Source organism: Athene noctua, chromosome 14 (assembly GCF_965140245.1).
Source record: "Athene noctua chromosome 14, bAthNoc1.hap1.1, whole genome shotgun sequence".
Taxonomy (NCBI): Eukaryota; Metazoa; Chordata; class Aves; order Strigiformes; family Strigidae; genus Athene; species Athene noctua.
Window position 1 is genome coordinate 6,770,049 of NC_134050.1, and position 27,961 is coordinate 6,798,009.

General features: G+C 40.2%; 2 protein-coding genes across 6 annotated transcripts in view; one reads left to right on the forward strand and one right to left on the reverse strand.

Moving 5' to 3' along the window:
- Positions 1-206: 206 nt before the first annotated feature.
- On the forward strand, positions 207-5,532 carry SVIP (small VCP interacting protein). Its single transcript, XM_074918527.1, has 4 exons — positions 207-362; positions 1,340-1,390; positions 3,849-3,962; positions 4,757-5,532. The coding sequence occupies exons 1-4, from the start codon at positions 300-302 to the stop codon at positions 4,769-4,771; spliced, it is 243 nt and encodes an 80-aa protein (XP_074774628.1). The 5' UTR covers positions 207-299; the 3' UTR covers positions 4,772-5,532.
- A 5,122-nt stretch (positions 5,533-10,654) lies between these two features.
- The window catches only part of GAS2 (growth arrest specific 2), a 95,200-nt gene continuing 77,893 nt past the window's right edge, over positions 10,655-27,961 (reverse strand). For all 5 annotated transcript variants that reach the window (XM_074918188.1, XM_074918185.1, XM_074918187.1 and 2 more), the window contains one exon: positions 10,655-11,976. In XM_074918188.1, coding sequence (XP_074774289.1) covers positions 11,758-11,976 — 219 coding nt within the window. In that variant the 3' untranslated portion in view covers positions 10,655-11,757. The remainder of the gene's footprint in view (positions 11,977-27,961) is intronic.

A 27,961-nucleotide genomic window follows, 5' to 3' on the forward strand; every position in this document is an offset into this window, starting at 1 on the left:
AATCCCGGTACCAGGTTACCGGGGGCGAGCTGGAAATAAAACTACCGTCCGTCTGCCCTGAGACCACGGGTTTAGTTTAATTCTCTGGGGAAAGGGCGGGGTGCGGGACTACCGCGGGCCGCCGGCCCCGCCGCTCCGGCCGGCCATGCCCGCCGCTGCCGACCCCAGCACGGGGCGGGCCCTGCCGGAGCGCGGCGCCGGGCGAGGGCCGCGGGCGGGGCCGGGGCCGGGGCCGCCGCCTCCTCGCCAGCCGCCGCCTCCCCGCCAGCCGCGGCCGGCCCTGCCGGGGGTGCCCCGCCATGGGGCTGTGCCTGCCCTGCATGGGGGGCGCCGTCAAGGACGTGGTGGAGACGCCCGACCCGGTGAGTGCGGGGCGGCGGCTCCCGGCCCGGGGGCGGTTTCTCTCCTTCCCTCCCTCCGCCCGGTTGTTTTCAAGCGGACGGTGACGCCCCGCAGCACCGGGACGGGGGACGAACGCGGGGCGCTCCGGCCCTGCCCGCCGGGGCGGGGTGGAGGGGGGGAACGGGGGAACGGGCCGCCTTCCTCAAAATGGAGGCCGGGGCCTCCCTGCGCCGCCGGGCGGGCTCCGCCGCAGCGCTGGGCCAGAGGCCTCATGGCTGCCGCGGGCAGCGGCCGGGCGGGGAAGCGCCTCCTGCGGCCTCGGCGGCCCCGGGCCTGCCCCCCGCCCCGGCCTGGGAACGCGGGGCCTGGCCCCGGCACCCCGGGGGCTCCCTCCGGCCTCTCCCAGCCCTCACTGGGGGCACTGGGATGGACACCGGGGATTGCGGGTGAAAGGGGTTCGGGCCGGAACCGAGGCCAAGAGCACTCTCCTTTTAACCAGAAGTGGGAAGAGCCGTGCTTTTCTCTCCAGTGCCCAGCGATGCTCGCTTCTAACTAAACTTCATAGAACAACATTTCTCTTCCGTGCGTAGGAGCCCCTCCCCATGCTTCCGTACCCCTCGCCTCGGGGTCGTGTGGGGGAAGAAGCCCCTGGGGCCCGGACGAGGGAGCTTTTCTCTCTTCAGAGTCGAGGCCATCGCAGGCTGCCAGCCTTCCCCGTCCAGCCTGGGTGTTTTGGAGTGAGGGCGGAATAGAGCTGAGCCCAGACTGCTGGTGGGGTGGGACTGGGGGTATGTCAGCAGCTGCTCTAGCGCATTAGTCACTAAAAACACTTTGTTCTTGCGGAGTGGCAGCGGAGGGAATGATGATGCTGACTTAAGGGTGGCATTTTGTGGCAGTTTTCATTACAGATTTGAGTCATATTCAGAAATTAAGACTTCCCAAAGAGTGTACTGACTGTATTGGAATAGAGTTTCACTGTCTTTCACATTTTATTTAGGAAATAAAAAGAAGACAGCTAGCAGAAGCTGCTGAAAAGAGGCAGATGGAGGTAACGTCTGATAAAATGCCATGTATTCAAAATACGTTTAGGTAACTGGTTTGTGGGGAAAATGGCAAGGGCTTCTGTGGGAACACTGGATATCATGCCTGGAGTGTGGCAATTGTCAATAAATATTTTCATAGTATTCTTGTTTTACTTTATGCCATTTAAAAAAAAAAATATTTACAGTAGAGTTTCACAGCTACATAGACGCTCAAAGTCCATTACAAGATGACTGAGCTTGTTCAGATAGGAGAAGTTTTGCAGTAGTTGAAGAAAGAACCTAACAATCAGAAGACTGAGTTCAATATTATTTTTTACCTCATTATAAGACTTGAAAGCAAGAGATTGAGAAATATCTCAAGCCAGCGTCGTCAAACCATTATTGTGGTGGCAATTTCAAGAGGTACTGCACTTGTACTCCTCTCACAAATACCAGGTTATGGGCAATTGCAAGTTCAGTTTATCAACATGGCAACAATTGAGCAAGTTCCTCTGCTCAAATTCCAGTAAAGCAGTATCTTTTTAAGGTTGCTGAGCTTTAAGTACTTCAGTATCCTTAAAGTTAGAAGAGGTAGGATTCAAATGTTCTAGCAGAATATGAAACTAGCTACCCTATTTCCTCCTTCCCTACCTCTCAAATAGGCTTATAATATGCACCATACAAAATCTACAATAAGTAAAAAGCACATCTTAGAGACCACAGCAGAACTAGGTAGAGAAAGGAATGTGTTATTTGCATGAGCGTTAGTGACAGTACATATTGAATTAAAAATCGACCATTATTGATGACAACCATGTTGACCTGGTTTTAAGGGAGTTCGGTAAACGGTGCAACAGCTGAGTGATGCTTCAGAGGCCTTCCTAAAAACTTTTGTGTCAGACGAAAAGCAATCCACGTGTAATCTTAAATCACAAAAGGTTTTTTAAGCATAACTGCAGGAAACGTACTTCCGAGAAACGTGTGAAAGATGAACATACCCATCTAGCTCTTTAAATTGCTAAAAAGCTTTCCTGAGAGGAAGTAGAAATGAAGCAACTTGGGTTACAGATGGCTTTGAGGTTCTGGGGTAGCCGTTAAGCTGCTAAAGAAAAATGGAAGTATCACTGTGTTACTTTTTGTTTTCTTAAAAGACAGAGATAAAACATCTAGCAGGATTTTTCAGCACTGTCTTTGAGAGCATTTTAGCCTCTGAATGTTGGGTGATAGCGACGCCTTGCAAGCAGGCTAATTCAGTTTTCCCTGCACGAGGGACAAGGGAGCAGATCAGATGTCTTTCTCTGCTTAGTGTTTTCTTGTACATGCTTCCTAACTGCTCATATTCAGCCTGAAGTTGTGTGAAGTGTTTTTCCTTTTGGGGTGCTGTAGAGACAGTCAGGGTGCCTAACTCACTTGGAAGGCCAAGTGCCTAAAAGCTAGGCATCACAGGGTCTAAGTGAGTTAGTATGTGTTGGCAAGATTTGCCTTAGGAGCCCATTGAGAACTGGGCTTGTCATCGGGGCTTTGGGTTTCAGGTGAGAGCATTGCTGTTGTCCCTTGGTAGATTTTAATAGCTTTTGTATAGCTTAGGCTGTAGAATCATAACCCTAAACTTAGCTAAGAATGAGTTTTTAAAACATTTTCTGTCCAGGTTTACAGTGTTACCTGTCTGTAGTTCTGGTGCTCTCGCCGTCTAGTCTAGGTCCTCATTAGACCATCACCATGAGGATGTGAAGCAGGCACTTGACACCAGGTTTTCTCATCCGTACTGCTGCTATCCACATGTCCTGTGAAGTCTGAAGGGTAGACTATCACACAGGTTTTTCTGACAGATCACAGCTCAGAAGTTGGGTTTAACAGCCTGGGCTAGCACTACTAACACAACGGTGTTTTCTCCCCTGCATGTAAAGTTCCTCTTGATTTCTGTAGTAGTTATAGAGAGCTTGTGACTCTGGCTGCTTCTGGAGTCTTACAAGCAGTCGTTATGATTTCCATCATCTGTATCCTATCTCTAGGTAGCTTTCTGATAAAACGAGATGGAAGAAGTGAACAGATGATGAAACAGCTAAAGTTTTTGGAAGTTTTCTTTGCCCAAAACATATCTTCCCAGTTAATTCTGTTTGTGAGGGCAAGATTAGACCCCAACACTGAAGAAACCACAGACTAGAAATTTATGGGACATTTAGGAGGGGACGTTCTGGTTCTACATCTTAGGATGCAAAGCAGGTACACATAATTGCATTCATTATGTTCACTTGGATGTAATAACAATATGAAATAAGACCACCTCACATACCTATGGGAGAAAGGGCTCACAGTACAAAGAGATATCCTGAAAGGTCTGCATTTATGTTATAGTAGCATTACTTAACATTTAAGTCTTTTCACGCAAACCAGAGTTCACAAAACGGTGTTGCCAAGACTTGCAGTTTGCTTTCTATCCAGACAAATATCTGACTGGTCTCACCCAAACGTGTTTTCTCCCAGGCTTCCTCTCGAGGTATTAAGAATGTTTACTCCGTAGAACAAAAGAAAAAGAAACAGGAAGAAATAGAAAAAAGAATTGCAGCTTCAGGTTCTGGAGGAGAAGGAGGACTGAGAGTAAGTTTAAAAAGAAACAACACAATGTAACTGCCTATATATTCAATGAGAAAATCCTGGTTTGTTGTCATCTACAAGATAGAATAACTCAAGGAATAACCAAGAGGAAAGGAAATGGAATAGCAACGGACTCATGGTTATTATCACACGGTGTTCTCAGTGAGACTTCAGTTCAGGGACGCAAAGATGGCAGAGAGCTTCCCCCCCCTCCTCCTTGCCCAGTTTCTGCACCTACAGTGCATCAGTTGTACAGTACTCTCAGCACTGGGACTCCTCACGGAGTTGACCCGTACTCAGTGTCCCTTCTCAGTACTGCTTTAGATTTTCTATAAGCTCTGAGGGAAGAGAGAAAATGTACAAACTAAGTAGGGTAATGACTCTGGGTTTCATGTATCCCTCTCTCTTTACAAGAGGGATATACACCGTTAGCACAGATTCTGGTGAACTTTCTGTTACTACTACTATTTTTCTCATGAAATTTTTGTCTCAGAAGGCCAGGCAGAGATTTAATTAAGAATTAGAAACTCTCAAAGGCAATAGATGCATCTGGTTATTGAAACAGCAGCTTTGTAAGCCTTCATCTCTTACCCTTATTGATGTATACAACTCAGGGGCAGGAGTTTGTATAAACTGCCACTGGTGAGCTGCGTGTCCCCTCCCTCACTGGATATAAACAGTGTTAGAACCAGACAAGCTTGTGGTTGAGTTTGTTTTGGGGTTTTCGGTTCTTTTTTTTCTTTCTTTCCCTTTTCTTCATACAGACCTGTGGCATATATTGTTGTTTTTGTTTTTAGTGGCAGGTCGGATAAAGAAGTACGAGTTCTGAAGAGAAGATGGATGTTTACTGCCAATAACTTGCTGGTTGCTGCAGCTGAGTGGCACTTACTCATCATGTGGCTTTTGCTGTTTGCATCTGAAGACTCAGCAGTACTTTGCCACTGTGGGAGAACCGATGTGGAAACATACACTAAGAAACTTAGGAACTAACTGAACACTAAAGTTTTGGCCAAATTGTTTGTTTTATGTGCATGTTTTATTGCTTCCCTGTCAAGGGAGAGAGATGGGTTTTCTCCCATGGAAGTGGTCTCCATACCTGTAGTCAGTCTGTATGTGTGTGCTGTCTGGTCAGTTGATGTCTGTCTGTCTGTGTATGACTGGCTTAGGCACAGCTCAGGTGCCCATGTGTTGTTTTTGACGCTTTTTTCAAGCTCTACAGTTAAACTTTTCTCTAAGTCCTCACTTAGAAAGTTGTTCATAAATAGATATATTTGAATATGTGGGTGACAGCATTTCTCTTCAGTTTCAGTTTCCAGACTTTTGAACTGCTTAGGGATTTAGTGCCTTTTTTCAAAAAAGAAAGTGGGTTGTTAAAATTGGAAGCATTTTGTGATGCTAGTTAAAAATAATTAGAAACCTTTATAAACCCTGTATCCTTATAGCAGGAAAGCTCTTTTATTACTAGTCTAATAATTGTTCTCCTCGTTTTCTGATGTGGATTTCTTTTGAGTCTGTAAGTATTTATAAAGAATACTGGAAGTTAAACATATTAAAGATACTGTTATTAATTGTTCTCCTTTATTACCACGAGAGGGCAATGCTGCACTTCTCAGGATTTAGAAAAGAAAAAAAAAGCAAAAGACTCCGTGCATCTCTTGGATGGCTCATTTCCTAAAATTTCTGTGCTATCTAGGTGTGCTTGTTACAGCGCAGTAACATTTGCTAAATGCCCAAAGCTCTGTCGCTTTTATTCTCTATTCAACAGCGTCTGTAATTCCTCTCCCAAATGTGAAGCTGCCTTTGGTTATTAGAGCTAAACCACCGTGTTAGAACTAGACGAGCAACAACGGCCTCGACCCGCTGCTTTGTTAGGGGAGGGAAGTTTGTTGCAGCATGATCATCACTAAGAGTCTAGCTCTTCTTTTCCCTGGAGAGCATTATGCTTGGATGCTTGGCCTCAGTATCTTTCTGGCCCTATTTCTGACCTAGTTTAGGCTATAGAGGCTTTTTTTTTTTTTCCTTCCCTTGAACTAAATATTTCTCTTTCCTTTCCCAGTAGTGTCTCATGCTGTCTTAGAAGCACAGTCCTGACACAATGTGTTTCCTGGCTTGGCCTTTAGAATTGAGTTGAGAAGGGAGACTTTTCAATATTAATATAGTATTTGGGCTAAAAAGCTGTGTCCTTGGCAGATGAGTATCTTCAGTTTCCTTTAATTGCTGGCAATTGCTCTCCTCACTGTATTAACTGGTCATAGTGATTTTTTTTAAAGTCTGATGAAAAGGCATTGAATTGTATAATAAAATACACCAAACATTAATTTGAAATGTGAATTTCAATCTAACAGCTGTCACAGTGGGTGTCCTGCAAAGACACTTAAGCACCACTTAACACTTAGTCTCTTGGGATATTTCAAGCTTAATAGATTCTTTTCTTCATCCTCTTATCATACCACTGCCCCAAATCTGTAAGGGGAGGAAATTACCAGCAGCATCTTCACCCAGGCCCCTGCTGTGTGAAAGAGGCAGTACACTGACCAAACAGGGGTCCGTGTCTGATTAAAATCTTGAAGACTTTAATTTTAAACCGTTGAAATAACCTAGTGAAAGAAATGACGGTTCCTGGTGACCCATTGATCTTTCGGTGCTGTCGGAACTGGAGTTTGGTGCGTGAAGCAGTCACTGCTCTGCGGCCCCAGGCAAGCCCGGCCTGGGCTGCTCGAGGTGCTGTGTGTTTGGGTAAGAGCTTACCACCCCGTCTGAACACCCACGCTGCTCCTCAGCCACTCTTAGTCCTGCTGAGGCAGTTGGCTGCTTGCGGCTGTCTGCCTGGCAGCCGTCCTGGAAGGTGGGAGTAGAGGTCTGAACGGCCTCCCACGAAGCAGACCTTGTATTTCAGAGGGGATTCTTGCAATTCAGAATTACCGTAGAAGAAAACACTGCTCTTCTCTCTCCGTCCCTCAGGTAAAAGCCAGATATGTCTGTGCTTTTTAAGAGTCCCTGTTACGAATGCCAAATTTACTCCTCCAGCTAAGAAACACATCAGCAGATTTGGGAGTGTCTAGTTCCTGATTACAAATTCCTGACTGATAAAGTTATTTTTTAAAAAGTTTCTATACCATACCCATCTAACTGTTCAGATGGCCAGTCTGAACTGAATCTGGGAAGTTATTTGGCTAAATGAAACCATCTCTTTTGGTTTAAGTTTTTTAGTAGCATTAATGGCAGTTGAGAACAAAAGAAGCAAACACAACAGTCTGGTAGTGGACAACCAATATATGAGTGGACAGGTAAATGGTGAAGCTGAGAGCTACGTACATCAGAGCTGCTGTATCCTTGTAGAACTACACACCTCCCCTCTCTTTACCACTCAGTGCTGCACTAGGTAAATAATAAACACAACGGGAATTTTGTCCTCATTTCCCCCAAACCTAGATGTTTACTTCCCCTCAGAGGCTGTTAAAATACATCCGCTCATGTAGATTATCTAGGCAGTTGCCATTTTGTTTGCTTTACAGCAGCACAACTGTACCTTTTTTCTCCACCTTCTAAAAGCACTTTCTGGCAGATGGCTAGAAAAAACTCCTGGCAGTCAAAGACCAGTGCTCGTAAACTGAACTGAAAGGGCTGCCTCTCGGTGACTGCGATAGCATAATCTCTGTGGCAGTAACAGAAAACGAAAACATCTGCTACTGCATATTGTTAAAATACACAGATTATGCCAAGGGAGAGAGCGTTTGGGGCAGAACTCCCCGAGGTTTGGGAGGACACAGAAGCTGCCTCCCCACAAGCGTAGGGAGCACCGCTGCGGGCCCTTAGGAAAACAGATGACTTCAGCATGAGGATTTGGCACGGTGACAGGCCAAATCGTTGGGACACAGCTCATCAGGCACAAGCAGTGCCAGCAGTTGGACCGGGATGGAAAATCCTCTCCAGCCCCATAAACATTCACATGATCCCACGTGTCTGCTTCACCTTACTTCAGATTCTTAACATAGCACAGGCTAAGACAGTAGGAGACACAGCGCAAAGAGAAATAGTTCTCCCTCCTTCCCCGTCAGGTACTGCGCGTTCACAGCCAGCGAGGCAGCACAAAACAGAAACCCAACGAGAACCAAACCCTTGTAAGCATCTCCAGCAGATGCTTCTGTAACACCGCGGTGTGGCAAACAGCTCATCTCCCTGATCTAAAACGAACACATATAATGAATTCAGTGTTGGGTCTTAAGTTATAAGAAACCTGCTATACCTTCCCACACACATATATTGACACCTCCCGATTTCACTCGTCCCCACCAACAGCCCTTGAACTAGTTTGCATAGCTTTGACGTATCATCTCTAAATCACTATTGGAAAAAAGGTGGTAATGAAAAGAAAGGAGCAATTATCAGTATAATAAAGAGAAAAAAACCCCCACCCCATCCTCAATCATTTATTTAAATAATCCTCCTTGGAAGAAAAACTCCAGGCAATATATGAAGAGCAAGGTGACAGAAGGTACCTCCTGCAGTGAGAAGTAACAGGTGTTACATTTCCAAACTAATTCTGAATTGCTTCCAGCATGGTGATGCTTATTTGACATTATACAATACTAATAGTTTTTAAAAGTAATCTTACATAATTTAGCCAGCTGAAGTTTTAGCACAGTTACTTATTTGCAGCCAGCAGGAGCTCCCATGGGCTTTGTCTTATGATCCAAGAAGGATTTTGAGAAGAGGTTTCATTGCAGCTCATAACAGCTTCAACTTTCCAGGATTTTCAGCCTCCTCAACGCTCCCATTCAGCAGCAGAATAAATGAAAATCACTACATAACGCTCTTCCTTACAATCACCTCCCATGGCCAATTTAACATTTCAGCATCCCATCGCCTGCCCTTTTAACAAGAAACTATTTCACAGACTGAGCAGACCCTGCCTCACTTAGGGGAACAAAAGAAGAGCTGCAGGTCTTTCCTGTTGGTGCTCCATAATTCAGTTCAGCCTCCTAGAAATCTACATCAGATACCTTAATACCATAGATTTTAGCACAGAAACTTCAAGCATGAGCCACTACAGCTAGCTAGTCAAACAGTGGGTTTTACTTTCCCACCAGATACATTCTATGTGAAGTCTGTTCTGCCCCCCATCGCTGCAACAAGGGCCCCATGTCTCTGAGCAAGGTTTTGCTGCTCAGCTTTAGCTCTGTAAGTCGAGCTTTAGGCTCCTAACAAACTCCCCAACTCCTACATTGGATTTAGTACACTAAAAAAATACCACTTACTAAATTAGCAAGACTTACCTTCTGAGTAAGGCGCACCCAACCCCTTCCTCCAGATTTAGCTAGCTTACTGCATTTTATTTTTGTTTACTCCAGCAAGTGCTTCTACTTTAATATCCTCCCCTGCTGCCCACACCCACCTCACACCACAACTGCTTTAAATGCAGTAAGTGCCACCTGCAAGCTTTTTACACAGATTAGGTGGTCATGGCAATACTTTAAGTCAAGTCCTTTATAGATCTCACATTCTGGAACTGCCTAAATTGAAGTTTTAAGTCAGGAAGCATTTTAATGTGTTTATTTTTTTGGTATTTTTTTTAAGGTGCTTGAGAACCCTGAATCAAAAAAGACTATTTTGATAGCTACAGTCCAAGCACATAAAGTAGTTCACGTTTAATTTAAAGTCTTGGTTTGGATTTACCAGGATTATTTGTTGAAGTTTAATATTAAAATAAACCTAAGAATACTTTTTTATCATTATCTGTTCCTGATTTATTACATGTAAACACCTTCAAATACTTTAAAGAAAAAACTTAATGGTAATGCAAACTTAATCCTGGATGGTGGAAATACGTTTATGTTTAAAAGAGTAACCGTTATTTCAAAATAAACATCTGACACTTTCACTAGTGATTTTTTTTTCCATCTCTGTTCATTTGAAAACAGATCTCTCAGTGCATATATTAAGATCATGATTTTTTTCAGCTGTGCTGCATTTTTTCAAAATAACATTACTTATGGTCTGTTCTCTGTTCCCATGAGGGCTAAATACGTTGCTTCTATGTGCACTGGGCCTTCCTATGGCTTTTCAAAGGATTTACTGCTTGAGTATATGTTTCATCTTCCTAGAGAATGTCTCAAAGTAAGAATAAAAGGTTGCAATTTTTCTTTCTAATAACATGTTTGTAATTATGTACTGCTACTTAGAATGATGCACCAAGCAGGCGCGAACTGTTTGTATTTAGCAGATATTTTTAGACTGCGAGGTAGAACAGTTCCACAGAAGTGAGATACAACACGCTGATTTTAATCAGGCATGGAACATGAAAGAAGGTGGTCTTGATCCTGTCTAGCCAGTAGATATTTTGTTGTTAATTTTAAAGGCTATGTTTTAAAATTAAACATCAAAAATTACAGAAAAGTACTGCTTGGTACTTCAAAAAATATTTCAAGAATGCTTTTGATTTTTTTTTCCTTTCCCTGCAAAGGAAAATTATTTTTCAATAAAATCCAGGTATTTCTTTGCTGTCTGTAGTGAGCGAATGCTTGCCTCGTTCACTGTGTAGCTCATTATTAGTTTAGCAAGCAGTATTGTGTATTGTAGGTATCCAGTCAGTAGCAGCAAACTGCGGGGACACAGATTACAAATGATAAAGACGACTTTCAAAATGCATGAGTATTTTAAAAAATTTTATTTCATTTGTAATGAAACAACTGAGTTCTGCTCCAATTTATACAGTCAGTGAAATAATCCTATAAAATGATTTTTCTAGAACGTTACAAGGCACATAAATTACCAAATATAAACATAGAAAAGTAGCCAAAATAATGAACTAAGCCCCCATATGCCTTTAGCTATTTTAGAGGTGTGTGAATGATTTACAAGAATGTGAATCACTCTACTGACAGAGTAATGAATATTTCACATTTGGTATGACCAACAAAATTAAAAATAAGGGGAAGGAAAAGCTCGGATTCAAGAACAGTGTAGTGTTTTGTGACTCAAGAGGGACTAGCATCTTCTGAACCTCCTCCTTGGGTCAAAGGGCTGGGCATCCTTTACTGCTTCCCTTGGTGGGCTGCAGTCCATCATCCCGCTAGTACAGCTCCATTGTCTGACAGAGGAAGGGGCAACCTCTCAACTTCCTCATGCTTCTATATTGGGCAACTTGGTAAAAAACAGGAAGGATCTACGTACAGATCTAGCACTGAGCATTGTCTTTAGCTTTAAAGAGTTGAAGGTGGTGGTGGTGGGGTTTCTTGAACTTTTTTTTTTAAAGTCATCACTTGGGGAAGTTGTTTGGCATGCAACAAGTCTTTATATTCTACTGGTTAAGAAAATCTTGCAACCCATAAAAATAGTCCATTTTTATTTCATTTCAAGAGGCATTACCAAATAATTTCCACAAATATTAATTTTCCACCTGCATATATATTTTTCAACTAGCCTAACAGTCAAGGATTCAATGTAATAAGTTTTTCATACAAATATATTGTATTGTGTATTTTCTTCCATTAACAGGATCCACTCCTTTATGTAACTCTAAGATACATTCACATATTAGAGAGTAATAATTTGGCTAAAAATATATGTCTATTTCTTATCTGATTGTAGTAATTAGCCTATCAAGGGTAATTTGCTATAAAAGATACAGTACTAGAAATAAATAGTTCTACAATTCAAAGATCGTCAAAATGGGTTGCCATTTCCAGTCTGTCTTAAATTTTCCAAAGTCCTTTTAAAGCAGAAACTAAATTTACTACATTTGAGAAAATAATTTGGACCTACGTACGTAGAGTCCCGATCACATGAGAAGCTTATTTCACTTAATCTCCTTCTTGGTTTTGTAATGGGCAGAAACAACCAGATAATTGTCTGGATTCATGTCCCTGAGGGTTGGAGACTTGCTCTGGATTGGAGAAGTTTTCCCATCCACTCGGGAGATCTGCAACATTCGGCACGGGTCGTGCTTCAGTAAGTAACCTGCAAAAGTCTCCCATCCTCCTCCAACACGAACCATCACATGTTTGTTGTGCAGCATCTGAAATTACACGTGCAGAAAAAACCCACAAACACTCTTGAAAGTGAACCATTCACTGGGAAATCACATTTTTCTACTGGAAAAAGCTGTGCTTACTTTAATTAAAAGTCACAGACATAAGTTAGTAGTCTGCTTGATAATAAAAGGACATTAAATAGTAGAATAGTTTTTATTTGAATTTAATAAGTAAATTATAAAAAAGCTATAAAAAGAATAGATAGTATTTAAAACTAAAGATGCTCATATTTTATGTAAACGGTGCTACATGTTTTTTTAGTCCTGTAGTACTGAGCGATCCTGTTCTTCATGCATTTACTATAAATCTGTTACGGAACATGAATGTTTTTCAGATTAATTTTTTGAAAATGTGTTAGTAAAGACACCATCTTCTATGTCTTGAAACTGTTTTTTCTTTAGAGGATAGGGAACTAAAGAAAGGGAGTAGTGAAGGACAAACAACCAAAACAATCACCTCTATCTCCTAAAATATCCAAATAATTATTTAATAAAGTACCATTTACTTTAACAACTTAGTACTGCTGACATATATTCTAACAAAAATAGCCTAATACTGTAATTAAATTAGTCTAATGAGGGACATCAGAAATAATATATCTCTAATTGTTTGGAGACACCTCAATTTATCCTGAGCTGTGAAAGAAAAAACAAGAGAAGTCCCCAGGCTCTTACTAGAGGGACAGCTCAGTACTGCTTACGCCTGTTTTATTCCACAAACACCGGGGCTCGACCTGCAAAGCAATTTCAGGTTGAGAGGAGTATCCAACTGCCAAATTAGGTACCTCAAGATCCACACTCATTTTCTGCCTAAACATAAATCAGATTTTTCACCGAGTGCCAACGTAACTTCTCGCGTGTCCGCGCCTGTGAGTTCAGCTGGCAAGTTCACTGGCATTTCTCTCCTCTGGTTCTCCATGCAGAACAGCCAAATAAGTACCAGTGAGGTATCATAGTGCAGCATATTCTATAGAAGCTACATCATAAATCACACACTGAAAAAGGCTTTGATTAGTACTTCTCATGAAATGCTAAACATCATTTCGCCGTAGAAATGAAAAACTGGCCCTGTAAAAGGCATGCTAGAAGATGTTTAACATAGTCTGGGTAATGACATTTAGATTTATGGCTGTGATGTGTATTTGAGTTCTACGTGTCCAAAACTCCCTCAGGGGCTGACAGTATTTGCAGGTGAGACTTATGTGGCACAAAAGCCTTTTGTAACATAGCACAATTCAGATCAGCACACATGGCATAGAAAACTAAACAAGAAAAACTCTTAAACAAATAAAATCACATATAATAAAGGCAAAAATATAACTCTCAAAAAAAACCCCAAACCAACAAACATCCCACCTCGGCCTAAAAATATGTTGTTTGACTTGGGTTACATGAGGAAACAGATTTGCCTGGAGGGATGAAAGCACGGCAAGGTGTATGACTTCCTAAAGTTTGAAAATCCGGGTAAGTTTCTATGGAATCAAACTCTTCATTTGAATGAGCAGCTGCAGATGAAATCTTGTTCAAAAGTTTTCATTTAAAACATTCAATTGCAAGAAAAGTCTTGTTTCTGCATTTTGATTTTTTTATGTGAAACAGTGGAAAGTCAGTTCATCTTTACAGCTACTGAAAAATAAAGTTAACTTCTGATCCATCCCAATGAGAGCACGCTCAAGTACTCTTAGTTTAATTAACATCTCTCAGCTGCCGAGTCTGTGCTGTTCTCTGGGTTGTAGGAATATTACCCTCTGCCATAGCTATACACAGGTGAGGTTTTTCTCTAGATTTACGTGGATATGAAAGCAGAATCAGACTCACGTCTTCGCCAATGACACTTTTTCGTCTCAGGCTTTGCATATTAGTTTCAAGACTTCATTTTGAACTGACAGTGGTATGATCAGCCTTCAGCAGTATGAGATTTCAATCATGTCTTTAGTCTGGACAATATGTCATGAAAGCAGCAAATGGTTTTTAAATCAAGTTTGAAAAGTGCAGTTCAAATGGTGACACAGCGTCGAATCAACAGTCTACAGAATTTTATTTAGCAACTTTCTCCTCTTTGAACGTCTGAAAAAGCCTTTGAGAAATGCCCCCGAATCTTTTCATATTAAAACAGTCCAACTTTGGTCCGCTACAGTGTGTGATGCTGCTGCGAGAAGGAGTTAACTGTTGCTGAATTTCAGCTTCCACATATTGTCACAGGGGGGTTCACGTTCCAAGAGCAGTTAGTATCTGGACTTTTGATTAAGAGTTTGGAATGGAAAGTTCACAAAAAGTATATTTGGTTCAATTTCCCTTAGGGACTACTGTGCAGACAAATAAAACCTACTGCTGGTATGTTATTTCCTGATGCTCAGGTTAAATGTACATCTTCTGTCTTTCCCCTCTTTTTTCTTTCTCTTTGTATTAACTTACTATTATAAAATTCACTGAATGCTTGCTTTCTATAGAGACTGGGTTTTCCTACATCCTAAATATAGTCATTGTTCATGCTCTGCTGTGCCACAAAAGCACCATTTTACTCCTACAGCCATGTTTTGATGTTAGTAACACCAGCACAAATCCAGAATAATTCTCTAGCTTCAGAATCGCTCCAGTTTCACAGAAGTATAGAGGATTTCTCACCAAGAAAAAAAAAAAAAAAAAAAAAAACACCACAAAAAAACTTGCTCTACTTTCTAACTGAAAAAGCCATTTCCTCCCAAAAATACTTCAGCTGGAGATGAAACTTTTGAGATTTAATGATCCACCCAATTCAGCTTTTCCATTGCATGAGAGTTGGATTCTACAATAATGAAGTTTATTAGTTTAATTAAATTAAAAATATATATTTACATTATCAATGTAAATAAATGAATGACATACATGTATTTTCACACGGCTATCCAGGCAACTGAAACTGAGAAAACCCCTTCTGTAAAATAAAATCCAACATATGTTTACGATTGCTGTAGATCTTCATTATTTCAGTTGTGTCTGAACAGGGCTGTCACCAAAGCTGTTCTCTCTAGAATCTGTGTTTAAGTTGAATCTACGGTGAAGCAAACATACGAGAAACCAGACAATAGCATGGCAGAGGGAGAAATTATAGATTGCTTTGATATGCATCAAGGCTGTATCAAGAGAAAACATGAAAAACAGTCAATAAAAGTTGGGTGAAGATGTCACTGCAGAGGGCTTTGGCATCAAAGTGAAATACAGTCTAAACGGTTCTGGTTTTCGCATGAATTTAGGGCTTATTGAAGAGATATTAGGTTGTATGTAAAGATATTAAACTCATGTAAATGAACACAGCTTTACTGACTTCAAAAAAATCTGTTGTTTCATAGGAACTGAAAATCTGACCCTATATTGTTATTCTTGATATTATAACTTTTTAAAAGAATCCTTCAGGAAGAATAGGGGAAGCAGGAGGAGGAATTACGCCCTAGATCTAATCCAAGTACTACAAAAGCCAATGGAAAGAATCCTACTGACTTGAAAAGAACTTGGGCTGGGCTCTGGAAGCCAAATGCAGCAACATAAAGCAAATCATAGCCTGGAGTTAGTTGGTATGATTTTAGGCCAACCTCAGAAACAGTGTAGGCTACAAACTGTGAGAATATTAACTATAAAATCCAAAGGTGTTTGGCAAAATAGCACAGTGTATCACACCAGTGGCTGTGCAAAGAAAATTTTGTATTCCAAAAGTGAGGCATTAAAGAGATCAGGAAACAGAAGAATCGAATACATTTCAATCAATATTTACTGAATATGAGCCACTTAGACTCACTGTCATCAGTAGGGGGAAAAAAAAAAAAAAAAAAAAAAGGCTTTCTCAAATCATTCACTAATTAATCTTAGCAAAAAAAAAAAGGTGAGAGCAGGGTACAAAATTCAGACCAGGCATGGAACCCAAATCTGGGCTGTCAGCCCTCCCCAGCAAGTTTTTGGGCCTGTATCTAGATTATGGTATTGTCGAAGTAATCATAAATTATTCCATAAGGGCATAGCTCATGTGGACATTTTCATGGGGTAGGATACTGCTTCCCTATGAGAGACTATGGTCTCCCTCTGCATCTTTCTAGTTGTGACCTGAAGGACTGATGTTAGGAGATAACTTGCAGCCTGCGCCTCTGTGTGTGGCTGACAGAAGGTGAAATCTTGCAATCTGGTGTACATATCCATATGGAAGAGGAAAAAGTATTATTTGGGGACTTGAGACACTATTGCTTCAGAGAACAAGGCTTGTAGCATCAAGTGTCAAAATTTTATTCTTTCTCACGGCAAAAAATTTTCACGGCAATCTCTGAAACCAGCAAAATTAGTCCTCAAAATCCCCAACAATTCCAATGCTTAGCAGTTACCCAGGTCCTCCTGAAGGTGGCCACTGAAAATTCCCACATCTCTCATTTAATGTGGAGCCAGGTCTAGCCTGCTGAGGTCCCGAGAAAGACACTGAAAGACTGGGAATGTGCAGAGAAGCCTGTCTGGCTGTATGACTTCAGAGAAGCTCCGATGATATTAGTTCAACAACCTTGACAGTCACCAAAACACACAAAAGTTCATGTAACGGTCCATTGTGTAACGCTAACAGTCCCTCAAATGGGTGATGGCTGGGGGCTTGTCAAGAAGAGAGAGGGCCCTGAGCGCTGGTCTGATAAAGGTCTGACAATTGGGCTGAAAACGGGTTTGATAAAAAAAAGAAATGGAGGAAAAACTACACAGCTGTGCAACATGTGCTGAGAGGGGCTGGTCTCTGATGGGGCAAACCAGGACCAGAGTGGAGTTTGCGTTCCTACTTGTTCCATGGAGGTTCTGAGGAGACCCGACATGAGCAAGGGCCTTGAACAAAAGGAAAGGAGCTGCAGTGCTGCGCTGTGGGTCATGGGCGAGCAGTACTAAATAGTGATGTTTAGGAACCTCATGATTTCTATAACCATTAATGTTATCATATTGACAATTTACTCAGTTCCAGTAAGCACATGCCTGTGCAGTAAACGCCGTAGTAGGTGACAGTACAAATTTACACCTACTAAATACTAAGTTTTCTAAATATATTCAAATGAGGATTTGAATTTTCAGAAACATGTAGATAACTTGCTACATGGAGTCTTTCTACTCTCTCTGAGAATTCAGTGACCTGAAAACACCGTCAAGAATGCCTAACAGTCTCCTGATTAATTGCTCCAAGCTACAGTACAGACATTAGAAATACCTTGTTAGCAGAGATTATGCAACTTTGTCTCTAGAGTTGGTCGGAAAATTCATAACAAAATGCTGCAGTACCGTCAGATTTAAACACCAGTCAGGTTACATTTACATACATTCCTATTTTTAAAAATTTACAGCCACTGTAGCATACATACATAGAGTTCACCCTTATAAACACAGGGGATCACGGGAGCAATTCCCAAGAGGATATGGAAGAAAACCAGATTCCAGCTGGACAGCTAGGAAGCTTCCCTCCAACTATCCTTTTTCTTGGCTTTCATTCTCCTTTTCTCATTTAATTTGTGTGTGTTGTCTTCTTAGAAAAAAGTTTGAGTCTAATAAAACATAAAGCCTATTTTAGACTTTTAAGAGCTCACTTATGTGCCTAAGTGCACATCTAAGGAATTCAAATCAAACCTCAACTCTGCGAATCTGAAGAAGTGCAAATTATGTAGCCAATTCCAGATATTAATTATTCATCCACACTGAAGTAATCTACTTAGAGTATATTAATGTGTATTTTGGCAGGCAACAATATACTCCTTCCTTCCAACCTGAATTATCATATGATCTGATTGTATTAAGAAAAAAAAAAAAAATTTAAAAAATTAAAATCTTTCCCCACCTGAAAAACAGGAGAAACACACTCCTCATTTTTCCATGTCATTCCGCATTAAGTCACATTTTGCCTAGCCCCCATCTTGATGTAGGGTGATACAAAACTGTTTTGGATTATGTCTGCTCATGGTAAAAGTTCCAAATGACACAACTTGTATCACTCCAGTCACTGCACATGGAATGGTTTAGGGATCCCCTCTGAGTTTCTGTCTTGTCACTCTAAAACCCCAGAAAAGGAGCCTGCACTTCCCCTCTCTGCAGACACCATGATAATGACATGGAAAACAGACAGCTCGCTGGATCATCGTCTCCCTCTCATTTTCAGGGATTTATATGTAGTAAATCACACTAAATGAATCTCACTTAGCTGGAAAAAAGCATTATAAAAAGCTCAGCTTGAAAAAAAAAAAGGACGTCATGAGTGCACGCTAATTGCTTGTCACAATATTTCTAGCTGTGCTAGAGTTGGGTTTTATAATTAACACGCTTTCTGAATTATAAAGAATTTTATTTTAACGTTGTCTCTTGGGCTGTATCAAACCCATGAACAGGTATCCACCCGGTTTATTGAAACAATCTCTTACACTATGTTGTATAAACAAAGAAGGGAACAAAATGATACTTTATAAACGATTTATAACATTCATTGGTTCAAGTCTAAATTCCTGAAACGTATCAAATGCAAACATTCCTGATTTTATAATAAATATTAAAGGTGAAAAATAAACCAGAATGGAGGCATTCATGAGAGTCCTAAATATCCATTTTGGGGCAGAATAACCTTTATTGCTTTGTGTCAAGTGGTATTTCTCACTGAACAAGAAGCTCAGTTTTCACATAGAACCTAATAAAGTTCCCAGCTGATTCAAGCAACACCATCACACTTATATTCTCCATGTCTATTGACTGACATATGGGGTGGAGGGAACTGAAAGAACTATTGGCTTAAATAGGTGATACAAAAAAAATCTCGTATCAGTGTAGTTCCAGCTGAAATGATTTTCAGTGGCTGCGGATACACTGAAGCCTGATAGATTTTGCAGGTGACTCAGCCATAGAGGCTCACACCAATAGGGCCTTCAAAGCATATACAGGCCAGGCCTTGCACTAAATATAGATCAGACGCCTAAAATTCACTGAGTAATTTTTTTCAAAGTTTGCTGCAGATCAAAAGAACAAGCAGATTTCATGTATGTAAATACAAAAGGCATCTAAACAATCATTTGCACGTGTAAATACCCAAAAGGCAATTTAAACACAAGAAGTATGAAACAGAAAATGGCAGGTGGAAATATCCACTTTTCTCCTTTTCAAAATCTGGCTATCCCTTCACTCGGTCAAACAATCGTCAAAGAGGACCATAGACTTACCTCTCTACAGACAGGACTTTCATTTAAGAGGTCAGCCAGAGTAAAGACAGAGGTTTTAAGCTTATTCTTATCCCTTTTGAAGTTAAAAATATACTCAGTGAGGCTTTCTGCAAAACTGAGCTGCGTACTAATTGTCACACATGCTCCTGGGCAAGAACTGTTAGTATAGTTAGAGTAGTAAACATAAAAGAAGGAATGTTAATGGTGCAGTATATATATATATAGTGACATATTCAAGACAAACACTGTCTTTCATTGTCTATACAGCAAGTTCAAATACTTAAACATTGATATTAAAATGAACCGCCTGAGGTACAGAAGTTAACTCCTGGTCTCCTAGCAGATTAACTAACATAGGCACCAAAAGGTCTCAGAGGAAACAACGAAATCTAATAAAACTGAATGAGACCAGTTACACGACATTTTCATTAAGCGACTGATCCAGTTCCTACCAAAGTCAACAGGAATTTATCCAATTCTTCAAAATGTATTTTGGGTCATGTTTTTCTGAAATTTGAACCTGACCCTTTTTCAAAAATAAGTATGTATCTTTGTCTTTTCTGAAAATGCTCCAAGGATAGAGGCTTTAAAACTGTACCCACCATGACCTTCGTTAATGAAACCCACTCCTTACAAAATAGCCCTCTCACTCTTCATTTCACAGATATTTCTACAAAAAGATATATAACATCAACTTTTTTACTTCACTAAATCACACTGCAGAGCTCTCTTTCAGAATCTGAAGAGAAGTGCTTTCGCCCAACTCATCCTTACTTATTTGATCAGTCAGACATTTTGCTTGCACACTGATTTCTCCTTTTTCTAGACTGACTGTTCATTCATCAACTGTCCATTTGACAACTGCTTCCACTTGCAAAAACACTCCTTTCTGTGAAAAACTTAAGGAATAGGAGGGCAAGTAAGGCTGACCTGAGATGAGCACACCCTTGCCTCTTGGGACTCAGTTTCTTTTCAAACCTTCTTTCTTCTATTTGCAAGTTGCTGCTAGAGTATCTTTGGACCTCATCTGAGATTTCCACCTCACAACATTTCAATTTATTTTTCCAATACTTACCCAAGCTGTTAAACTACCTTATCAGGCAAAATTATTTCTTTATATTGCTTTATGAAACACTCTTATAAAATGTCACATTTTCAGCACAGGGCTGATGTTGCAACTGGGAACTGAAGACATCTGTATCCTGCTGAAGACAGAGGCACACAACTAAGTGTCTAGTGATTCCACTGAAATCAGATCACTGTAGCTCAAAAAGGCCTCATATATTAACATACCTTGTCGGTATGACCTATATTACCTGGTCACCTGCTGAAGAACATTAAAATGCTCTAACACTGCTTAAGTGATATATAATTCAGACATGATTGTAAATTCCCCCTAACAGGAAGGCAAGCGGAACTTGTATAAACCTTTAAAAATCTGGGGATGGTGTGAGCAAGTGTATCAAGTCTCTGCATTTCACTCTTACATAGAGCTAAATCCTTCTCCTCTGTTATTGTTTCTGAAGGACGCAAATCCTTCTCTCCAAGCATCACAGCAGCATGAAATGAAAACAAAAATTCATTTAGATTTAGTCACAGCTCAGCAAACTAGCATGTAATCGGGTTAGAAACCCAATAAAAGTAGAAAGATTTTATAAATTGTTCCTGGAGCTATCCCCTCGTTGAGCTACCTATGTGGAAAAGTTGAGATGACTTCTTAGTTACATCCCGGTTTATAAGAAAACGCTGCTCAAAGTGGCCAGTTTATAAAGGTCTGAAAAAAGCCAGGAAGCATACAGTGGAGCACGAAAACACAGGCTATCTAAGCAAACAGAATGAATAGAATGCTAGATGAATAAAGCCTCATACAATCCGAGGGAAATAACAGAGGATAACTAGGACCGTGACCTCCCCTTAAGGCAGCCAGAGAACAGGCAAGTGGCATGTTTACAGTGGTAGTAGGCATGAGTGCCAGATTTTTCCATTTGATATTTCATCAGAAGATCATACTAGAACAGCACACAGCCTCCCAAAAAGGGCAACAGCAACTGCTGAAAACAACGCTCCTGCAAATCTGATGTAACGGCATACACGGGTACCAATAAAAATCAGCAATTGTGGATTTATCAGAAGTACAGTAACAACAGGGTGGTGACAGAATGGGAGAGTAGAAAAGAGGGTGTCCCAGGACGTGGGGATGAGTGAGATGCTGACAAACGGGCGACCCAGAAACACCCACTGAAACATTAGTGACGGCAGCACTTAAGAGCCAGTCGAAAGAAAGTTTCCTTTTGACAAGCATATAACAATAAGCAAGAATAAATCACCACACAAACACTGAATTGATGCAAGACATGGAGTATTAAAGGATGGAGAGGGAGATCGCAGAGCAACTAACAGTTATTACTGAAACTATTGAAAGACAATTTAAAGATGCAAAGGATAAACTGGAAGTGTGACCGACAACACTGTCCCATAAATTATGGGGTGTAGCATAGAAATGATTTTTAGCTGATACCCAGTCACCTGAAGGAATGGTAGAGATTGAGACTGTGGTGCAATGATCAAAAGAATCACACACGACACCCGCCATCGGGACCTGAAGCACATACAGAGACATACATGGAAGGTGGTGTCAGGGAAACACTTTTCTAAGAATTGGGGTAGGAAAGAAGAAAGGTCCACTTGTACAGTGAAGTGAATGGAAAGATCTCACTAAGCCTGAGGCACTGAGGAACAATCAGCGGATTAGTGTAGAGGTCCCAGCTTGAGGAGTGCATTTCTGCAGTCTTTCTACCATTAAAGATGCTTAGAACCTGTGAAATAACACCTCACCTTCTGCAAAAGAAATAACGAAGCAAGGATTTCTCCCTTTCACGTTACAAAAAATGCAAGCTCCTCTTGGCAAGAAATGAAGTGAATATGCTTGGTATAATGGCATAAAACACTAATGCACAGGAGTTTCACCACTTTTCATATACCTCAAGAAGCCATGAATTGGCTTAGAGGTTGAAACCACAGCCATATAAACCCTGCACGGCACAGACACATTAAGGTCAACAGCCTCTTGATCTCTGGAGGTTAAGGAAAAAGCAAAGCTGCATAAAAAATTTTTTACAATGGGAAAGCACAGGGGAATGTCAAATTAAAGTATTGTCTGTAGCACAAATGTTGCACTTAACAAAAGTATTTTTTTCTGTTTTCAGAATACAGCAGAGTCATTGAAACAATTACTCAAAGTATTCCTGCTTAACTAACTAAAATCAAGATACAACTTTGGATGTGTACTGAGACAAGTAACATGAGAGTTTGGACATTTAGGATTATCACTCTTGATTAAACTTTCCCTCAAACCTTACTTTCAGTTTCTGACACAATTTTATAGAATTTGGGAATAGTACACATTTGGTGTCTAATTAACACTAGACCTTGATTGCTGTTTGAAAAAAGCATCCTGTGTAGGCGAGCACTTTGTGTGCAAGAAATGACTCAGATGAAGACAGGAGTAAATACACTTGTTTATTCATTAAGCAACAAGCGAATATCTGACAAGTGGAGGCTTATATTTTTTGGATAAGGAGGAATAATGCCAAGGAAAATTAACTTGATGTGGGAGTCATGTTCAGAATGGCATTTGTAGGTAAAGGGACTGGGCATTCCCAAGCACTTTGGGTGGCACCTGTCTGGCTCTGAGGGCAGTGAAGGTGACACTTCCTTGTCGCTTCCCCTCCAGACATTTCTGTGGGGGCCAGCCACAAAGCAGAGATATTCCCTGTCAACTGAAATGTGGGATATTTAACAGATATCTAGTTGCTTCTAGCTACAGCACTGACTCATAAGAAATACTTTATGCAGCGCTCAGCAGAAAAGAGAATATGGCAAACAGATTAAACACAGAGAAAGAAATCAGGCCGAGTTTATGAGGTTAAGTGAAAGAGAAAGCGTAAACTGGCAAATGCTGTCTCTGGATGGAGACAGGGAAAACCAGATGTATTAAGATCACATAATGGGGGAAGGGAAGACTGTCTTTCAGAAAAACCATTTGAAAAACATAAGGCTGCCAAAATAAACCTGTGAATAATTGCTTAAAAGGAAGAAAAAGGCTTTCTTCTTGCCTTCGAATAAAAATTTTAAAAAAATATAAATTCTTAACTGTGGACAGTTAATGTTTCTATTAGCATTTTGAGCCTTGGAAAGTCTCTCAAAACCGAACAGCTAAGGGGAACAATTCTGTCTCACTTTCTAAAGTTAAGTAAGTTTTGTACCCCTCAAGGAATACCACTGAAATCATATATTGGAGCACTGAGATATTACTCAGAATGAGTGAGAGAGGCAAAAATCTAATGAGAACTCAAAACGTGAGTTCTGCTTATAAAGAGTGCGCAAATTTAAAACAGAAATTTCTTTAAGTAAAAAAGGAATTAATTTTACGCAGACTATGAAGATTCTCCTGATTTACATTCCTTTAAGGATATCAAGTCATTTACAGACTGTATTCAGGCACAGTGTGATCATCCGTTTCGATTTTGCCACTGATTTCAGCAAATCTAGGATTTCACCATGCAAATGTGTGTGGGTTGCATGTGAACACGCTCGTGTTAGAGCACTGCAGAAGTACACGAAAATGTTCTTTTGAACCCTAAAGTACCATCTGTTTTCTAGCTATTTTCTCAAGACTCATTCTGACTTCCCTGATTTTCTGAATAACAGCCTAAAAACAGTCAAATAAAAGAAAAGATTTCCCACAACCAAATAAGAATCTCCACCATCTACAGAATTCTTCTCACTGCCTGCCTATGGCAGTGATGTGCATGTCATAAGTGGCACAGACACATTAGAAGTCTAGGACAGATTCGTTTGACTTATCACATGCATCCAACTGCAGCAACCTGTACGCTTCCCTAACTCTGCCTAGACTTCTTCTTTTTAACGTTTCAGCTTGCTTTCAAGTGTATGCAAGATTAATGCAGAAGCTGGAGTTAAAATGTTTGATGTGCTTCCTTCACTGTGCACCCATATCCTCAGGGATACCAGTACAGCAGAGCCAGCAATAACTCTCCTGCAGTTGGGATCTTGGTAATATTTGTCACAAAAGTGACTGTAGGCCATCTTCCCCAAACCAGTATTTTCCTCCGTGGACAAGACAGGCTCTGGCCTCTATAGAGAGTAAACCTACAAGAGTGCTTTCAGAAGCAGTGTTGCAGCAGGAGCTTACCCTAAGTACAGAAAAGCAACCAAGTCAAAATGCAGTTTCTCAAAAGCACAGAGGAAAAAGAAGTAAAATTTCCTTATTAGAAGTCAATCATTCCACTTAAAGCATATGACAAGCAGAGGTGTTGTGGAGATCTGAAGTCCTTGAGCCAAAATAAAGTTTTCAGTATCTGGAATTATATTTTTCCTAACACACAGAGATGCTGATATAAAGCGCTCGTGAACACAAATTGCTCAGAGCCGGAAGGTGAAATCCCTTACCTTACCTGAAACAACGGGAGTTCGAACTGCATTTCACACAGACTATAATTCACTAGCGTGTGTTTTAAACCATCAGCATCTAAAGGCAATTCACGCTGCTCCCCATAATTCTGGTGCCCTCACTCCTTTCCTGCTTGCATGTCTCAATTTTCTTCCAGTTGAAACCATGTTCTGTTGAAAAATAATATGCCCATCTTTTGCCTCCTATTGAAATAAAGAAGCCAGCTCCTTTAGTGGTAAGAATCAAAACCCACGCATTTTAAAATTATGTTTAAGGTATTTTGATTTACCCAACATTCAAAATTCATTTCAGTTGAGATAGGTATGGCAATGTCCTCAACTTGGCTGTTAGTATTTCAGTTTAACATGTTAAGTCCAAAATCATAATCCTTTGGAAGAAAAAAATCCAAACCACAAACCCCAATATTAAAGCATAATCACAACAATTGGTGCCATTATTTTTCTTAGCTGACTTTCTGAGCTTCTGAAGACCTCAGGTCTAAGAAAGTCAGTGAGACAGGATGGATCAAGAACTGGATGCGTGACTGACCGTTATTTCCAGTTTGTATGACTGACATTCTCTATGATCCTGAGAAATTAATTTCATGAACGCACTCTTTTTTCTTTCACTACCCATTCACTTACTTTATCTAATCTGATCATCTGAAAACCTAAACAGAATCAGCTTTTAGTATGAGTTTTTACAATGTCTAACGCAAGAGACCCAATTTTGATTAGGTCCTGCAGACTTCACCGCAGAATAAAACCAGAAGATATGATCTTAAAGTTGTAAAACAGAACTACCCCATTTTCTTATACTGCTAACCAAATATTTGCAAAAATATCACCACTCTGTCCTAACCTTTAAAAAGACAGACATGTAACAGAATAATTCATTCAGGATTCCAAAATTTCAGGATTTTTTTACAGTTGGATCTGATTCTAACCGTTTTATTTTCAACCCTTTTTTAGTGTAACAACTACTTTTCATAGCTGGGCTTCCTATGCTACAGATATAACATCACTTAAAATAGAAAATGTGGTTGCCTGGAGCAGCTAAAAGCCATGCACAAGATGAAGTCACTTTTAGGATAGTGAATGTCTTAATGAGTCACAGGATTAAAAAAAACCTAGCCAGCAATGGGAAGGTATGATAGCATCAACTATCACTTACACAAAGAAAAAATGATGACAAAGTATGGGATCACACTCATCTGTTCATCAATGAGTCTCTCAAGGGCATCACTCTTACGTGTTTCTGAGAAATAAATAAAATATGCCATGCCGAGGTCATCACAATACAATTCAATTGCTTAGCATGGCCAATGTAAACCAAATCAAACCAACAAAAAACCCACAAAACAAACGAGAATCAAACCCACCAAACGCATCAGGCCTGCAATTATAAAGAAAATCACAAGGAGGCAGACAAACACCACAATCAATTAAATGCCTAAGAAAAAGAAACAAAAAAGAATATTCAGGACAAGTGAAGATCTCACAAAGGATAGTTAGAACATTTTCACTTGTTTGTGTAATGAAAACTGATGGAAACTAAAGCTCTTCAGACATTTTAAACAGATTACAAGGAACTGAATAACTGAATGCTATGTATTTTCTGTTTGCAGATTTATCTTTGTGAAGAACTAAAAAATATTTGACACTGCAGAGGTCTTCTGCACTGATCAGCATAAGCAGCACCTTGACTTTAGATAACTTTCTGCAGTCTGTGAGCTCATTTGGTATCAGTACTTTCCTTATTTCGTCTGACACTTCCAAGTAAGAGAAAGGAAAAACAATAGCCTGAGGTGTTTTATAGACTGGAGAAAGGCTTTATAACATAACAACTGTTACACTGAACTTGAAGCTGATGGCAACAGCTCCTGCTGTGTGTCTGGGCTTAGATATCCTCCATGAAAAGCTTGCTGCTGTACCAAGGGAAGTTCTCACAACCATAAAGTCTGCTGCTGCATCTAGCACTATCTCTGCATCACACTCAATCTCTGCTATATGGAGATGACATTGCCTTTGGAACTTACATAGGAAGTTATTGCATTACATCTTTTTTCCAGAAAAGCAACAATAACACTCAAACAAAAACCCTAGAAAGCACCCTGCAGTGAGGGCCCCAACAAAAGAATACCAGTCAGATTTGTATTTTTCTGGACATACTCAGAATAATCGGCACACTTTCACGTGCAGAAGTAGCCTAGAATTTTTTTGGTGAAAAGTTCCAATAACGCTTTTATTACTCAGACTTCTTACCTCTTCATGGCATTGCTTTCAGGACTGGCAGAGTGTTGGGGCGTCTGATCCAACCCATAGGAGTAAATAATATACAAGGACTATAATACAATTTCACTTCATCAAATTTATGAGATGTAGGTTTAAATATAAACTCCAAGACATACTTTTTGCATGACCTTCAGCAAGTAAATATACTGTAATTCTAAACTTCAAGTCTCTAGGCTGGGCATAACAAGACTGATTTTTTCCATTTCTTCTGTGTACTGGCTTGCCGGCTCTTCAGAGATAGGATCTTTGAATATATATGGATAAAACATCAACATTAGAAAGTACAGTTTCCAGTAACTGATGTAAAACAGTCAGAGGGTAGCTATGGTTGAAATTAAAAGGAGTTTTTAAGACTGACACACGCATTATCATGACTCCTCACTGAACACTTGCAGATGAAATTGGTCTGTGCTTATAATTATCAAGCCGCCTACATGTGCCTGAATATGCAGCAACTATAGCACACAATTTCCGTCTGCACTAGGCCCCTATATCACTGCGACTGCAGCTTATTAAAAAAAAAAAAATCCAACAAACACAAAAGAACACCACCAACACAACGCATCGCAACGATGATAGGTACAAAGTTTAAATGAAGTGAGAAATTTAAAACTGGGGAAGCCCCAGACGTGTGACTACATCAGCCTGGGGAGATCATGTGCCAAAACCCAGAAATGATTCAAGAGGAGCTGTAATATGCTTACAATCCATTTATTCCTGTGCCAAAGAACTAATGTTCTTTTAAAAAGCTTTTAAAAGCAATACAATATACCAGCCAGGCATAAAGCCGTTTGTCCTTGGTTGCTTAGTGATCCTAGAATAGAGATGTAAAGAAATTCACTGGGCCTTTATTCTGATGAATTCAAAAGGTGACATGCTATTATCTAGTCTTATCATTAAATACATTTAATAATATAGTCTTTTCGAAGGAAACTATTCCTTTGTACTATTTTCTATGAAAAAGTCTCATTAAAATGTGGCTACATGGAGGATATTGCTTACAAAATCTTTTCTAATAACGA

Bases quoted from the DNA above. Each gene is read 5' to 3' on its own strand.
- SVIP (XM_074918527.1), top strand. From the start codon at position 300: ATGGGGCTGTGCCTGCCCTGCATGGGGGGCGCCGTCAAGGACGTGGTG. The intron at 363-1,339 runs GTGAGTGCGGGG...CATTTTATTTAG, and splicing joins TGGTGGAGACGCCCGACCCG to GAAATAAAAAGAAGACAGCT. The intron at 1,391-3,848 runs GTAACGTCTGAT...GTTTTCTCCCAG, and splicing joins CTGAAAAGAGGCAGATGGAG to GCTTCCTCTCGAGGTATTAA.